The sequence below is a fragment of the Chiroxiphia lanceolata genome, chromosome 3 (genome assembly GCF_009829145.1).
Source record: "Chiroxiphia lanceolata isolate bChiLan1 chromosome 3, bChiLan1.pri, whole genome shotgun sequence".
Taxonomy (NCBI): domain Eukaryota; kingdom Metazoa; phylum Chordata; class Aves; order Passeriformes; family Pipridae; genus Chiroxiphia; species Chiroxiphia lanceolata.
Genome location: NC_045639.1, coordinates 71,419,299 through 71,437,748, shown reverse-complemented (window position 1 = coordinate 71,437,748; position 18,450 = coordinate 71,419,299). Strand labels below are relative to the sequence as shown.

General features: G+C 36.7%; 1 protein-coding gene across 1 annotated transcript in view; it reads right to left on the bottom strand.

The window, feature by feature from the left end:
• The window catches only part of PDSS2 (decaprenyl diphosphate synthase subunit 2), a 118,223-nt gene that overhangs the window by 34,801 nt on the left and 64,972 nt on the right, over positions 1-18,450 (bottom strand). The window contains exon 4 of the mRNA XM_032683721.1: positions 9,463-9,661. Within this exon, the coding sequence (XP_032539612.1) occupies positions 9,463-9,661 (199 nt within the window). The remainder of the gene's footprint in view (positions 1-9,462; positions 9,662-18,450) is intronic.

The following is an 18,450-nucleotide window of genomic DNA, read 5'->3' as shown; positions in this document are numbered from 1 at the left end:
AGTCCACCTCTAGAACCAAGTATGACCTAAGACCCCATCCATCCAAAGATGGATGTTAGTATGTGTTAAGTCCTCACACACACAAAAATGGCTAGAGATAATATTGAGACAGTATTTTACCCAAGAGAGATCTGATTGCTTTTTATCCTACTACGCACTCTCAATAGGAATCTTACTATGTTTGAGAAACAGACTTCAGATAAAGCCAAGAAAACTGAACTTTAGATCTTTGACTCCTTCAGCTATAAAGAGAATGAAGCTGACATTGCAAATATCACTCCTGGAAGACATCACCTTAGAATCATGGAATCATTTGGGTTAGAAAAGACCTTCAAGATCATCAAGTCCAAACTAAACCGAGCACTGTCAAGTCCATCAGTAAACCACGGCCCTAAGTGTCACATTTACATGCTTTTTAAATACCTTTATGGATAGTGACTCCACCACTTCCCTGTTGCAGCTGCTTCCAATGCTTCATAACCCTTTTAGTGAAGAAATCTCACTAGTACTCATTTCATGTACCTGCTTTATGAAAATGCATTTTCATTTTATAATTTGTGTAGGGGTGAAAGCTGTTTTGTAACGAATTCCCCCATGATGATTATTCATGGTTGTGAAAGAAAAAGTTGCAACAAATATCTCTGTTTAAGAAACCCAGGCAGTGCCAATACCTATTCTAAGTAAGTGGTGAATGAAGCAGCAGAACTGCTGGCTCTTGAGAGTCCTCTCTCACAGTATGCATGTCACACAGAATAAAACATCATATATCCAAAAGTTTTCATTCGTTCAATTTCTTAGAATAAATTTTGTTTTCTTTTGAACATCTATTTGCTATATATTCTGGCAGTGATCTTGGATACAGCCTCTTGTTAACAGTTAAACAAATATTAAATACAGCCACTTTTTACTGTTTGTCTAAAACCTTTGAAAGGCAATTTCTCTGAAAATTGAGGAGGTTCACCCTAAAAAAAACCAACCAAAGAACACAACAACAAAAAACCCACAAAAAACCCCTTTCTTCCACAATTTGGCCTTAACATTCAAATTAAATTGATTTACATATATATACACATATATATACACACATCTGTAATATGCACCTATTTATCTCAAAGCCTGTAAATATTTTGACTTCTAAGATATTTGTCTTCACCACTAGACAACTGACAATTTAGTGTCATACACTGTGGTGGTTTGAGACCCCTCAAAAATCCAGTTTCTGAGTTTGAGCCCCCCTCCCCCAATTTGCTTCAGTGTGAGAGGGTTTTCAGACAAAACACAGCTACTCAGCATAGGGGGAAGGGGAAAATACTTACAAGGTTTATTTACATACATATATATAGGTAACAACTTAAATATTTTTTTCACGATGAAATAATATATTTACCTTAGATTAAATTTCTCTTTTTCTTCAACAAGAGTTCAGGAAGAAAAGAGAAAAGTCCTTTTGTCACCTTTCAGGTCACAGTTCCTTCAAATTAGTTTCTGTGGTATTAGTTAGTGCCCTTTATTTTTAAGGCAGCAGATTTGAGTATTGTAGTCAGAATTTTTCTGTTCTTACTTTGTGAAAATCCCAATCCCTCGAGCTCGAGCCTTCAGGGGACTTCCTTGGAGACTTTCACTATTTTTCTCTGGTGCTGCTGCATTTCGGAATTCCCTTCAAATGGAAGTCCACCCCTCTTTCCAAAAGAGGGTCTCTAAAAGGGGTTTTGGGGAGATTTAATTCAGTCTTACCCCCAAAACAGTCTTCATTGAGTTTCTTTGTTCTGTTGCCAGCTCTCTCTCTCTCCTTGCAGGACATCTCTCTGTGTCTTTGAGCCTGGCTCCACGCCATCTCGCTGCTGCTGGCTATTTTTCTGCCTTTCAGCCACCACTGTCTCTGTTCAGCTCTGCAAGCAGCCATCTTCTTCCCCCCCACACACACAGAGGAGGGGAAGAAGGTGCGATCCAGGGGTCTCTCTGATTCTTTTGGAGTCCCCCTCAATCACCAGCCTCAGGAGAGGCTCCACTCAGCTACTGCACTGCTCCAGGCCCCCCAGCCAAGGGCTGGAGGGGAAGGCCTGCTGGCCCTCCCTCCTCCTTGCTTCACAACATGGCTACAACTTTTTCAACTACCTCAACTTCCTTCTCTTCCAGCCTGTGCCATATGTTGATTTTTACAGTAGTAAAATGTAGCTTCTAATTGGCCATGGCACACCAGAAACACCACCCCCCGGGGTTAACCACTTTTTTCTAACTCCAGGGGAAAACAGTTTTTTATCCCAGGACATACATTAAGGGAGCAAACGTAAGAAGGATGGACACCAACCACCCAGAATAGACTTCCCAGCTTTAGCTTTTATCTTGAGATGTCAAATGACTTTTGACTTTCATTGAAATCAGCCTTTCTTCAGTTTCTTTAAATTAGTTTTCATTTTCTTCTTCATTGGTGCTCAGTCATCTCTAAAAAGCCCTCTCTCCTTCATGTACAGATAGCATATTAGTATTTTCCAGACCATTTTGCTAACTACAATGAGGCAAACCATAGTTCTCTCAGAAAAAGAACTACTTAACCACATGTTAGAAGCAGCAGTGCAGTTTTCTTCTGAGGAAGACAATATTTACCTGGAATAACGACAGGTGTTTTGTTCAAGAACTCAAGCAGTAACATTGACTTTGGTCTGCTGGGCAGACCAGAGAAGCAGAAAGACGTGTCTGCTATGATGACGAAGGCAAATTCAGATGCAAATTGAGGAAATTGTTAGTGAGAGAATTTAGAGGCAAGATCATTAAATGGACTTTGTGCAAACCACTATAAAAATCTTAAGTAAGCTACTGAAAAAACCTCCCAACTCAGTGGAAAACTTCTTCCTGAGACATTTACTTTCTCAGTCAACATGACATTGAGACAGAACCTGAAACACAATTCTGTTCTCAATAGCACCATGCCTTGATCCTTTCAAAATATTCTCACAGTATATTTTTGGGAAAGACTTTAATCTAGACTTGAAGATTCAATGATACCTGTGATTATGTATTCTGCTATCAGTCTCAGTTTCAGTCCTTCCATGTTCTGCAGCAGTCATTCTGCTACAAGGCCCTGTTTTTAAGTCATACATGTCCATAAGGGAAGTGGCAGAAATCACTCCTTTTTTAAAAACTATTTTTTCATGCAGAAGTGGAAGGACAGAAAACAGCCTGAAATCTAAACAAATTTTTCCAGCAGTGCCATGGCCAAAAACCACAGAAAAATATACTCTTCCAATACAGACTTATACTAACCGCAGTGGAGTCCAACTTTGGGAAAGCTTAACATAAGCGTTAGCTTTAAAAACCAGTACAGGTGCAACAGGCCACTAAGGTGAAGGATAAACCTATTTGAGGAATGTAGCGATTAGGAATTAATGCAAAGTTAAGCAGTTTTAATCTCAGAACTGACACTCATTGCAATGCAGCAGAACTCTTATAGATCTAAATGGAGACTGTTTCTAACATATTATCACAATTACAGATTAAGTATAATTTTTAGAATTTTAATTAAATTAATAAGTTAATAAGCTGTGTCACCTAATCCTCTAATTTAACTTCTCTAAAAGATTACTTTTCAAATATATAATGACAGCCATTAAGGTAATGAAATTTTCTAAATATTTAATTATATTACCAGTTATACATAGCAAAAGTGAAATAGGAAAAACTCTGTAAAATATGCAGAAAACTGAATTTGCATTTTATTTTAGGGGCTATAAATTTACTTCTTGCAAACAGTGGCAGAAGATACACTTGCTAAGAAACTGTTCCACTGACATAAGCATCAGAACAGACAATGTTAGATTCACTGGCATCATTCTAGAATTTTATCATCATCAACATCACAAAAACTGTTGCCTCTAATGACAGCAGAAATATTAGACAAAAGTTTTACGGCAGTAGGGTGGGTAAAATTTGAAGTGTTGAGTCCAAAAGATTTTAACCTTTTATCTCTAACATACAAGGTTTTTTTTCCCCTCATGCTTAAATACTTTTATCAACTATTATAAAAAGTGCCTTTTTTTTTGCTACCAAAGGAACTTCACATGACTGTCAATAAAACTTCAGAAAAGAAATCTTCTTATTTAAAAATGTTTGAGAACATCGTGCAGAAAAAAACAATACATGTCCATTAAATGAACATAAACTTTCTTTCAATTACAGTCTCTTTAAAGTTTTATTTTGCAGTAAACTAAAACTAAACTTACCTCTCAGAAATGTATGCACATTAGTAAATTTCGGTGCAGTCTAAAAGTAATAATTAAAACAAATAATACTTTTCTTCATTATGATTCATATATAATTATGAATCAATTATAAATTTGTCAGTACTGAAAGTGTGTTTGCATTCTCCAATAAAATCTATGCTAAGTTGTATGACAATATTCAGTATATATCTCAGTATTTTAAGATACAGAACTGTTTACTTCGGGTTGCCAAAGAAGAGTTTTGATATGCAATAATTCAATCATGTTGCCTTATGTCATTGCATATTAGGGTAAAGGTTCAAAAACATAGGATTTCTTCCTTGGTTTTCTTCTCCCCCAGTATGCAGACAAAGCAGTGTTTCTTAAGTGTACTTTTCCATAAATTAGTTCAGAGCTCTTTAAACTTATCTGTATTTTTCAGTAATGTCTGGTTTTAAGACATGCCCCTGTGGTACTCTAAAATACTAAATTAAAATAAAAATACTCATCAATAGAGATACTATCCTACTCCCCATCTTGACCAACACATCATCATCAAACAGTGCCTCAGAGGAAGGTACCGTAAGACAGACATGATAAAGTACTTCAGAAAAGCTCCTTATTCTGTTTTCTATAAAAAAATTTGAAGGTTGTAACCACAGTTCAAGATAAGTAGTTCTTATACGAAGTTCAATGTACATTTAGATTGTTGCAATAGGAAGATATGAGGACTCAAATGACTAGCTTATTGATGTTTATGCAAACAAAAGGCTTATTTCATAAACAACACATTTATGTCTTCAGGAATACATAAACTTAACATAAGGAAATGCATCCACTATATAAGTACTACATCTGTGCTACTGTTTATTTATAAACAAATAATACTTAATAAAACAATGCTCTATAATGTGGTCTTCTGTCAGAGATCTGCATTGGCAGACAAGATTTTTAATTTCAATTCTAAGCTTTCAGGTTGCAGATTTTGAAGGGTTTCCATGAAGAGTTTAATTGTTTCAACGAGACCTCACTGAATTATGGTGGGAAAAATAGTCAGTTCTTAAGATTTCAGTAAGAACTATGGAGAACACTACCACTACATGTATTTCAGGTTTTTGGGCTAGGCTTTTTCTTCTTCTTTTTGGGGGTTTTATTTTTTGTTTTGGATATGCTGGGTTTGTATGGTTTTATTTTGGTTGTTTGGCTGCTATGTGGGTTTTCTTTCTTTAAATACAAAGGGATGTCTTCTTATCAGTTTTTGGAGTTGAAAGTAATGCATTTACAGATTATTTTACTATTTTCTAGGCACTGCACTAAAATGCATTATTTCAGCCGTCTGAAAGTTCTATGCACCACTGTCTTCAGAGTGTGAAAGCTTCAAAACTGGTCATAATTACATGTTTTAGGTATCCTCTCTATAGTTTTTCATAAGACAACTAATGATTCAGGTGTGCTAGGAAGTACCAGCTTTAATGCTGCAACAGATTTCTTCCAACTTATCTATTATAAACCCTGAAAAAGTACATTATTTGATAATACCATGGTCACTATGCACACATCACTGTGGTAAAATGCCTGTATTGCACATCTATCTGGCTGACAGGTGACAAAAATGCCAATTAATATTTGTTACTTTTGCTATGTTTGCATCTGAAAGCCAGTATAAAAACATTGCAAGAAGTGAAGGTTACTCAAGCATAAATCAAAGACAAAACTAACACTTTTTGCTACCAGAGCCAAAGAAGGACTTTCATTCAAAAAATTTGCTCTTAGCAGCTTCATGCCCATATCCTTGGCTAGGCAAAGCAAGATAACAAATGTTAAGATATATTACCTTCAGATGGCAACAAAGAACCAACCGTTAGAGATATCATTTTATACTTCTTAATAATTCATTCACACATTTATTTAAAACTGCTTATGTTCACATATCCCACAAGATAGCTGGGAGGTACCCTATTTTGTTAGGCAAACATAATTTACTCTTCCATCACTCCCACTACATGTTTACAATGACTTTCACAAATATCTTATCATGATCCTAGTATCAGAACACTGCAACCTCAAAATGAGAAGGCCTACCAAAATAACCTTGTCTTATAAACACACCCCAATTAACAAATCATCACACTACCACACATTATGGCATTGTTAAGTAGCAAAACAAAACAAGTTTTTCCTAGTCAAAGGCTCCCCCTTCCACTGCTGATATACCACCTACTAAAAGATCCCAACCCAATTCATCTTTAGGCTCAATTCTGTTCTAAAATCCATGGATTAGCAATATTCAATCTACTGTAGGATGTGGTTCTGAAGTAAGGTTTTATCCACATAATTTTCAATAACATAATTTATCACCACAATCCACAGGCCAAGAAGAGCCACCATCCAAATGTGAGTTTATATAAGGTAACCAAAAAGTTATCATGAATGTACAAAAGAATTGTAAATACATGTGACCTGATCAGTCTAATGCTTTGCAGCTGTACGGTTTTTGAAGAAATTACTGTTAATTTTCAAAAGTTTTTATTATCTGAATAAATGTAGAACTTTGCCATGATTACAAAAGCATAGTACGCAGATGCATCTGCCCGTCAATACTTTAAGCCTCAGCTGACACCAACTTTGTATTCATAATTATTGTATCATAACTTCACAAAGTAGAAAATGACAATGCTTTCCTCTGAATTGTTATGTATCCAAAAGATAAAGATAAATAAGAATTTATCTTACAGGACGCTTCCTAACTCAACATTTCAAGAAATCTAGAGTCCTTGTACCTCAGAGATTAAAAAACATAAAGGCCAAAAGGCCACTCCAAACCCTTCTTTTGCATAACTTTAGCAAACATATGAGAGGTACGGGCACCTAGTTTAAAAGAAAACCCCCAAACCCACAAACACTGAGCCTTGATTCTTGTTAATATCATTACAGTTATATTCCACAACAGTAGCAAGAAGAGGAAAATTACTACGAATTAACAACAACAATTCCTATATTTAATGTTATTTAAAAATCAAAGTGTTACCTAAGGCAATTACCTTGCAGCCTTTTAATATCTACAGGGAAAAGCCTAAGGGAAAATAATTGACTTTGCTAATTTTACCCTTGGCAATTATAAAATAGCTCTGCATTTCATTACGACTACAGAATTTCATGTCTAATTGTCAGCCCCGAGAGAAGCACAGAGATAAATGCATCATACACAAGCTCAGACGAGTTTAACAGCACAATAAAATTATCTTGGTAGCAGTGAGTTCAGTTAACGTTAAAACCCGTTTTAATTTAAATTCTGGTCTATGCACGTCTATGGAGGTTATAGCATACCATGGTCACTACCATGTACGATACGATGCTGCTCATTTCATTAGCCAATTTGTTAAAAGCCAGCAAAAAAAGCAGTATTGTGATTTTTACCTTCTACATCACAGAACACAAAACATTATGAAGGAAAGAAGTCACAGTTATTTCACACTGCTAAAAAACAGATGCCGGATTCGAAAATTCATCATTTACAAAAGAATAAATACAGTATGTTTAAATCATTGCACCTGTCAAGAGATTTCTATACCTTGTACTTCAATTTTTCTTACTTTGCTAGTAGGGTTAGACACATGAAAAAGAATCATTTACTAAGTCAATCAGTTTCCATAATGGCATCCCACTTATCGTATGTAGAAGCTACGAAAGTATTTAGATGTCAGAAAAATGAAAAAAAGTGCTAAAATGTTTTGGCAGAATTTTCCAACATGCAGTATAATGACTGTTTTTAAAAAAAAATTATTTCTTGTGCTTCATTTCACTGTAGGCTTGCTTCCTGGCAAGTCTTCAGGGATAATACATTCCTGCTGCAGCACTCACTGATGTACTAAATGCAAAGTAATAGGTGCTATGTTTTATAAAAGTTTCCTCTTATGTTGAAACAAAAAACTGATGTAGGGTTAAATCCTTTGGTCTCTCTTGACAATCCTACGAAGTACTAAAAAAAATGAATTTATACAAATCAATAATAATTAGTAAAATCAACTGCACCCCATTTTGGTTATGGTATGCACTATTTAAAACTTTTTTTTTTAGTTCTTACTACCAGTTGTCACCATAATGGCTTAACCCACTATTCCAGTAGATTGACATCTAATTTTCTGTCTCTTCTCTTGAATCTCAGCTCTGTGTTAGAAAACGATACCACTTCTGAGAGAAACTGTCACACTCATGATCAAAGGAGTGCAGAAATACTCAACTACCACCATGAGGAAACTTAGCATAAGAATCTAAAAAAAATAGTCTCCTTAAACTCATGATTACAACTATGCTGATTATTGACAGCTGCACAGGACAAACATTTATTTTACATTATGATATGGCAGCAATCTTCAAATGTATAAAAAGTACCTCTGCAAAAAAGTACTGTTTCCTGTTTCTACTGGAATGGCACATGAAGCTCTTCAACCATGCATGTTAGTCTAGCCACATTAGACTGGCACAGGGATGCCCAGGATTCTCTCCACCATGGGAGGTTTTAAGAACAAGCTAGACAAATGCATGTCAAGAATGGTTTGGAGTAGCTGATCATACCTGGCAAAAAGAAGAACCGGCTAGAGAGATGATCTCTTAATGTCTCCATCGGTCTCATTTTCTAAGACAATACATATATGCAATTTGTTTCTCATTAAAAACATCTCCCTGTAAAGTTTCAAACAGTTTGTATAAGCAACTGGATTGCAGCTGTCCTGTAGAAGCCAGTACATATACAGCAATAGGGCAGTCCAATATACAGGGACATCCAAATGCCTAACAAAGTAATTTTATTAAGAGCAAAAAGTCACCTGAGACAAAGCAATAAAGCCTTTTCCCCCAAGAATTTTCTAAGACAGCAAACCTTTCACAAAGCACAAGGTAAAAGAAAATAACAGACCAAATATGTCTTCAGCTGGCAGTTTGCCAGTGGCATTGTAGCCTGACATGTCATAAAGATGCCACTGCATGTATCTTCAATTCACCAAAGTAACCACTCACCCATTACACTACAGTGCTTCAGAATGTGTACTAAAGATATCACTACAGTAGTTCCATAGGAGAGCAGTAAACATGTTCACAGCAGCAGCAGCCTGTCAATCCATCTACAGCTATATTGTAAGTATGCTGATTTTTAAATGATGCTCCATATATACATACATAACTGCTGATTTCTTAAAAGGGCCTCTCTTTCAAAAGATTCACTCATAGTTAGTTACTTGCTCTGGCAGTAAAATCTTTTTCTTTTTACCTTGGTGTTCTGCAACTGCGCGAGGCTCGTGCAAGCATTTGCTAGGAGAAAATCTCCACTCAAAACAGCCATTTTATTTCCAAACTGCATATCCTTCAGTGGGCCGTCACAGGACTTGAGCTCACCAATGTTTACTATACCACGATGCACCAGGAAAGCAGTGTGGATCAGCTCCGTAATCTCAGCCAGACTTCTTTGACTGAAAGAAAGAAACAAAAAAGGACAATTATTTTGATGCTATGAACAGAGATTCTTAAAAAAAATGGACAACCAACCACATGTACTAAACAGATATTTTATGAATTATTGTGTAGCTCTTCTATGTACTGCTAGAAGCCACAACTGGGAGGTGTTAAGCATAGAGAACTGTCACTAAGTACTTCCAGGTAAGCAGCTACCCTTTGTTTGAATTCTAAAGCAAAATAATCCATACAGTCCTCATGGTGCTTTCTTCTTTTGTTTTGTCTACCAGAAGCTTGAGGGACACTGACATGAGGAAAATGCCAAGCAGAAAGTACTGATGGGAAGGAACAAAGGATGTATCAGCAGGGGAACTGCAAGCAAGCCAATATGAACACCATAAGAATGCTGCAGTCAATGACTGTTCAAATTAGTGTTTAATTAATAATAGGATACCTTGCAGTTCAATACGACCAAGGGGGAAGAGTGCAGGCAGAAGAAAAACAGTTGAACGTTTTAGAACTGTGTACTAATGATTTTTCACTGATTGTTTCAGTCAAAAGCAGCTAAAGCAACTGTCCAGCAAATCCCTGTGAGAGGTTTTCCACAGAGCTTATTCCATAGAGGTTTGCCCTCTATTTTGATTTTTTTTGGAAAAGGCATGAAAAGAGTCATTAGCACAGCCCTCTCCTCCCACAGTCCAACCCTGTAGCCCCAGACAGTTAGTGACTGTCACTCCAAGGAGCCCAGAGATGTGACCTTAGCTCAGAACTACAACGAGATGTTGAACCGACATTAACTGAACAGGACAGGGAGAGAGGGGAACAGAGCCATGCACTGGAGCATCCTTTTAACACTGCAAACCTAGATACACACAGGACCCCCCCCCTTATGAAATCTGCAGCATATTCACATCTTTTCTGACTCAAGCAGTTCACTTCATGCCATGGAGACTTCACATATGAGCAAAACCACAATTCATGCCCTCAACTAAACAGATGACTAAAGGCAGTTCCAAATAATTACAACATAGAACAAAGGCATGTTATGCTTCCTGTGCTTATTCAAAAGTGGCCTAGCGCTGATTCACTGAGTAACCAAACTGCTCCTAACCTTCACATAGGCATATACCTGCTGATACACGCTCAGGTTAGATTCTGCCTCAGTACTAACGTAATACTCAGTAAATTAATTCTCTTTCCTCTGGACAGTGCAGATGTGTTGCAACTGCCCCACACCATATTAATCTAAAGTAACCTTCTGCCCCAGATATATGTGACCTGTGAAGAGCCCCAGCAGCAATTGTTTCAGGCCAGCGATCTGTGCCAATTAGCAAGAGAGAAGAGCCAGGAGAGTCACGTGGCCTGGGCAGGCATGCAAATCGCAGATGAGCTTGGGGGAGAGGATAAATAGAGGTTCCCGATGTATTTTGTCATGCATAAAAAAACTAAGCTGTTTTCAAAGCTGCCTGTATAATTCACAATTTTTGGCTCCAAGGAAAGAAAAAGAATCCAAAAACCAAACAGCTAGCCATTCTCCATGTAGACAATAAAACTGAAGGTTGATGCTGCTTTTCAAAGAGGTGAGGGAGAAACTCACACAACCCAGCTGCAGTATTGTAATCACACTTGCCTCAGCTCTAACAAAGGGTTAATAAAATTTCAAGCTCCAAGAAAAAGACTAACAAGACATCCTGATGTTCCTGCTGTCATTGTCGGGGCAGCCCTTGGAGGATATGTCCATATCAATTCGGTTTATCAGATGGACAGCTGATCAACATTAAACAGACTTGCTCTGGGCAGATTGAGCCGAGCTACCTGTTACGAATAGCAATGAGAGCCCTCTGCTCCCTGCTGCCGAGCTCTGCCATTTCCGACTGCCGTAGATCCCAGGACATATGGGGATCCCTAGTGACGAGCACATAAAGCTGCAGCTAACTCAAGCGATGGCTCATTTCCCCCAGCTGAAAGCAGGCATTAATATCCTGAGGAGACCAGGCCTGCCTCTGTGACCCCCAACTATTGAAGCAAAACGACGACTGTCCTATTTCTTCGTTTAATAAGCTTTTAATGAAGGAAATAAAAATCCCCTCTTTGACTTCAGCATCGCTCTTTATGAAAAGGTTACACAAATACATCACCGTCATGCTTTCCAAATGCTCAGGATCTGGATGTTTTCATTTCTTTTTATATAATTCGTTTGTTCTCCAAGAGGTATTCATATTATTTGTGCTAACAAGAACCATATTACGCAGATAATCTGTGCCTAATTCTGATCTTACACACTGTTCTTCCACCCTCTCTCCCTAGCAAACTAAAAATACAAGAATCAAAGCTACTGCAGAAATCCCAGGCAATGCATTTCTGAATGCTTTTTGTGATAATTTCCATAACACCCAGGCAGAATAAGAAGTCCATGGTGCTGCTGTGGATACAGGAGGATCCTTGACACAACTTTGTAAAGGCCAGTATCCAAAAAATAAACACCGCTATTACCAAGTTGCTATTGAATGGCTAAAGTAATACTATATACAGCTTTCTCAATCCAGAGTACAATTCAGTGACTAAATAATTTTGTATTTGAAAGCAGCCAATCCTAAAATACAAAAAAAATAATGTTTATGCAATGCTGGACTTAGAAACAGGGCGATGAGATTACAAACTGACTGCTTCCATCCTGTTCCCACTCCAGAGCCCACATTCACACAAGAAGTGGCTGCCACAAGAATTATTTACATAGCAAAGGAGAACTGACAAAACAGTCAACATTTTTAAACACACAAAATTCCTAAATGGAAGCAGGCTAAAAATCAGGAAAACTTTTTCACCAAATGCTAACACACTTCCACACCTTTCACCTCTGAAGCAAGAAGGCCCTGCAAACCACCACCAAATGCCCCAGAAACTCCACTTTCAGGCATCAAGTTTTAAGAGATGATACTATTTTGAGCTCCACACACTACTTAACCTTCTTTTCTTTCTCCCCCTTTCAAAAATCAACCCACATGCAGAAATACACAAAGAAATGGTTGTTCCAAAGAGAATGGTACCTGGGGGACCTTACTAAGAAATTTTGATGGGTCACAGTCTGGCTATCGTGGTTTAACACATGCTTCTGACTCCTTGTTCCTGCACTTTCAGTAAAAGCATACCTAATCTAAAGCTCTGTTAAATGCTTGCTGTAAAATATCCCTTATATTATGGGCTCCTCAAGCTGTAAATGGCATTCTGGAAAGACAAAGGAAAAACTAACCCCACAAGTAATGAAAAAACCCTACAGCAAGGTCCTCTGAAGCTATATTGATTCTAGGACAGTGAAACGCCAGCTTGCAGGAAAACACTAGAAAAACAAAAATTAAGTTATATGAACAATTAGATCCCGCAACAAAAAAAACAAGTGCTATTTCTATTCCCTCTCTTTGTTCCCACCCCACAATGAAAGTACATAGATCACTGACATTTAAGTATATTTTGGTGAACTTTGATAAAGTTCTGAGCAGACTTTAAGAAATCTTTTATATCGGCCCACATAAACTAACGCAGTAGCTGCAACAACCTGCTACTGTGACACCAAAGTAAGGAATATAGGTTTTGTAGAAACCTCACACTCATACAGGCACCACACCTATAGAGAAAAATAAAGAACTAATGGAGAAACTTTGTAAACATGCTTCTATCTGCAAAAAAATGCATTTCACAGTTTTTTTCTGGATTAAAATTTCCAATCTGTAGGTCTTGCGGTCTGCCTCATCACAGTATCACTGTAATGGTTTTACAGTGATGAACATCTCATGCAGAATTCACACAAATGTCAAAGCCTACAAAAAATGTATGACAGGATAAAGGGGATTGGCAAAACAGCGAAACGAAATTCTGTGGCAACAAAAGAGGTTTTGATTGTAAATTTCCTATGTAACTTCTAAAACTTTTGCAGTGTTTCTTCCTGGCACCCTGAATACGTTCTTTGTTGTTTGCGTTACCTTTAAAGACCTGTGGCTATGAAACACTAACCAGCACGATCTCTGCAAGAGTTCTTATAAGTGACTTCAGTTCCTAATTTCAGGTCCTACTCTAAAAAGAAATAATAGCATTTTGTAAAATGTGATAAAACAGAAATATTAAATAGTGCATTTGTATTGCTGTAAACAAAAGAGAACTTCAGCTTAAATACTCCTTGGAAATATTTGTGATGGAAATTCAAGTTCTCAGTAACAGCAAGAAAACTTGAGTCAGTTTACCTTTCATTATCAGCTAACTGTCAGAACTACACTGGGCCTCTCAAAGGATGACAGGTTACACAAAGAAGCATTTAATAATTAAAAATGTTATTACTAGGCATAATATTTCACAGAAATGGGCCAAAGACTTAAATTAGCCACTAAAAACCACATTCAAAAATTTTTGAAGTAACTGCAATGAACAAAGATAATGGAACTGATAGATCAAAAATTCTTTAAGAACTTTTATCATCAAACCTTTGAATTAAAGTGACTAACAGTACACACCCAAGATTTGAACATTTTCTTTGTGATTGTCAATTCAATAGTTTCCCTTCAATACACAAAGGATTAATTCGGATGAAAAGCCTTACATTTGGGATTTAAAAAAAAAAAAATAAAATTAAAACTACCAACATCCATTCCACTTCAGTGACAAGTATAATAATCTATATATACACACCTATGAATCTGAAAAAAAAAAGAAATAGTTCTTTAGTAGAAATTACATATGAAAAAACATTAACTAAAGAATTAAAGTAATAATCTCAGGTACTGACAATGTATTTGGGCAGAACTCCCTATCCAATTTTACTGGTTTTTTGAAAAATTAACAGAATGAAAAATTTTATAAAGACAAGAAGGTGCACACACTACATTCAATTTGATCCTGTATGTTCTGGATACTATCTGGTGCTGCACCAAGACAGCCCACCTAGTTACACAGCAAGAAAGGACAGTGACTTTTACAATTCTTTTTCCCATTCACCTCTCAAAGTCAATGCCATGGTTACTAAACCACGATTAGAGGAACAATGTATAGTGAGTAACAAATAGCATCGTAGTGATGGAAAGTCTCATTCTCATCTTGTGTGTATAGTCTCTTCTATAAGAAATTAAAGGGTAGGGGGGAAGTGTTTAGCCAGTCAACATATGTGGCAGGTACTGTGGTTTCACTAAGAGGAAAAATCTTCAGGTTAAAGCAGCAGACTTAAGCAGAGCACCAAATATTTACTGCATTACCATGACTCACATATCTGTTATCCAGCAGAAAACATCTACCCACTGTTATCCCTTAACAAGGTCAGAGACCAAGACTTCTGTGCTTTCTTCTATGTTGGTCACTTAAGCTACTGTTAGCAGTGCCTTTCAACTTCATTTATCCCTCAGGTGAAAGATATCAGTTCTATGAAATTTGTTGAGTATGTTGTTTAACTGTATTCCTAACAACCAGTTTGTTTTTAAACTGGCTATGTATCTTACCTCTTTCATATCCTTCTCTTCCTAGCATCACAAAGTTTTTGAAGTGAAACTTTTACTAATATTCCTTCACATGTTTTCCTTCTTTATTTTGGAAAGATCTTACATTTTCATTCTGAATCTCACACACCACTGATTATTGTTCAGGTTCTTTTCACCATAATTTGTCTTAGTAAGATCTTCCCTCAGCCCATTACAGGTTTTGAAATGTTTTCTGATTTTTAGTGGGCAGACATTCACTTGAACTGGAAAGCCAGTTTTCCTAAGCATTGTGGGTGGTTGGCAGCAGAGGGAGAACAGCCCTTGAGGTCAGGGTCCTGTTCCTTTCTTTAATGCAGGAATTAGGAAGAAGGGTTTTTGCAGGTCTTGACTTCAGTGTTAAGTCTACCACAGAGCAATCAGTGAAGTCAAGACCTGCAAAAACCCTTCTGTTAATCAACCTGTATCAGTTTCCAACTAGTGCCACTGATGTGTCAAGACAGCCACCACTGTGACATCACAGTGTAGCCAGGAGTCCTTGAGCCTGGGAGCCAGCTGCCTACACCAGATTGCAACCAATCCATATTTGCATCATCACCCCCAGCAAAACAAAGCCCTAAACTGGTAAATTTGTGTTTGAAGGCTCTGTGTGTCTTACTCCTATAATCAGCATCAGTGGTCAAAGAATAGGGATCACAACCTACAGCACAGTTTTCTTGGGCTGGATGGCATCATCACAGCAATTCCCTTTCCAAATTGCACAGCCTAAAAGAAAAGTATTCCCAGACTAGAAGCAAAAGCATCAATTATGGGAATCAGGTGAAAGAATCTAGACAAAGACCTGGTAAGACTCACTATCTCGAGTTCAGTTTAAAAAGAAAAAGTGTTAATCAGAAAAGTCAGAAGAATAATACCACCAGAATCACTAAGTCAAGCTGATGCTTTCCAAAGGCAGGCATGTAGGCTGGGACCAATAAAGAAGGGAATATGAAGAAGAAACCTGCTTAGTAGGAAGTATCTAGCCACTTTAAGGTCCAGAAACCAACGACAATGCAGCTGTGTAAACAGGTAAGGAGCAGGTGGGCTGGGCTGACAAGGTAAGAATCCAGACACACTCTCTGTAAAGACAAATCTTGTTGTGTTTGTCCTTTGCATCCTTCTTGCTATTAAAGTCCTTTCTGCATGGAACAGGTATTAAAAGAACACTGGCATTGCTCAAAGTGAAACATGGTGGCAGGTCTAGGTATGTTTTCTAATCCCCACTGACCAGGATATGAGAAACTTAAATAGCTTTGTATCTTATTTTAGTTACTACAGATTTCATAAGCACTAGAACTGTTAAAGAGGGAGATATCAATTACCTTTCCTTTTCTTAGAGACCTTTCCTACATTGCTAGAGAAGAAAGAGGTTCTAGACATGAGCCAGTACTTACATAAGTTTTGTTAAAAACAAAATGGCTTTACAGTTTAGGTTTTATGGCTTTTTTTACTTTTTAAAGGAGAGTTGGTTAGCTTGACCTAATAATTTTTTCTTTACATATTCATGTTAATACTCTTTGCTTTTTCCTTTGGTTTGATTAGTTAGGTTATCTGGAAAAAGATTTCTTTGATTACTTGAACACTGATGCCAAAAATAAATCATAAAATTTAGAGCTACTAATTTATAAGCATATTGTCAAATTTATAAAAATCACATATCAAAATCCCATTTTAAAATCACTGACTATCCCTATGGGAATATTCATATTTCAAAAATCAAGTAAAGCTGTCAAATGCTATATTGTGTTTTTATAAGGCAATTATCAAGATTTAAACTTTTAATAAAAGGGAAGTTGAAATTCCAGTTGGTATCTACTATAGACTATATTAACAGCTATGTAGACCATGTCAAATATCACATCAAATAATAACAGGAGCTAAGATGTTTACTTCTTTAAATATCTACTTTCCTCATTTTGTAAATAATGATGCAGGTATTCAGTGTTCAGTATGCTTATGCAATAATGTATATTGGCAATATAATGTATTGACACTAGCTCAAATTTCTAAAAGGAATTTTGCTTGCTCAAGAAATGTTGCATTAAAACTTGAATTCTCTACATTAAAAATTCAATTTGCTACAAAGAGTTCATATCACAACTAAAAATATAGGTACAAGTGAACATGAGCTCAATACATTTGTTACATGAAGACAATATAATCCAAACCAGTATAAAAACATTCCTTACAAATATGACAGATAATATTGAGAAGCATATAATATTACACATGAGCAATATTTTCATTGCTAAAACAAGCTGAATCAGTCAGATAAATTAAACAGGAAAACATGAAAACTTTTTGGAAACTCCTCAAGAGTATATTTTTTTTCATATTTTGCTATGTGACCAAAAAGTCAAAAATCCTCAGTTAAAAAGACTAATCTGATTAAAAACAAAACAAAAAGCTAAAAGATTGTGGCTTAGACAAAGCCAAACCAGCTACAGTTCCTTCTCTATCTAGCTTAGACAAACTGGAAAACTGAGAGCAACAAATACAAACGAGAGAAACAAGTCAAAGAAGAAAAATGATAAAGGACTGGATGAGAAAACGCAGAGATGGACTGGGAGCTGAGCAAAGCCAATTTTAAAAGGATATACTAAAAACGCCTCAAAGCCAAGAAGAACTTTAGGAACTGCACTGGTCCATTAGGCAAGGTTGGGCAGAAACACAACCACGTAAAAGCAAGGGATTTTAGAAAACTTGCTATATTTTTAAGCAATGTATTACCACAAGCAGGTATTTATATCTCCTAGTCCAACAGTGAATAATGCTCATGAACAGCAGCAGAGGGTAAGATTTTACAGTTAGCAGGTCCAGAGAACTTGCACTCAGGAGAGAAGGCAACAAAAAAGGAATGACACAGCTGATAAACAGCAAAAAGAATGACTCATCTTCAATACAAAGTCAACTGAACTGGTTCAATATGTTTTACTCAAGTAAAAATATGCAATGCAAAAAAAGATCAATCAAAAGATCTCAAAGCAGACCATACACATACAGGACAAGGGACTCTTTCAAGAAGAAAACACCCAAAGTTTGGAAAAGGGTGGAGTGAGGGTGAAGGAACAGATCATCCCAGATCATCAGCTAAGATACAAAATGTGACTGTATTCAAACAGACCAGTAGGATCCACTGATGATTTAAGGGAAGAATACTAGCAAAACTAGTGTTTTGGTCAACTCTGAGTTTCTGATACCAGTAAGAATTATTACTTGGAAACTTCATTCAGGAAGAATTTGGGAAAGGAGAAAAAAGTTGAGAAGAGTCATACTAACAGTCAAAGAAAAGAAAATAGACAAAGTGAGAAACC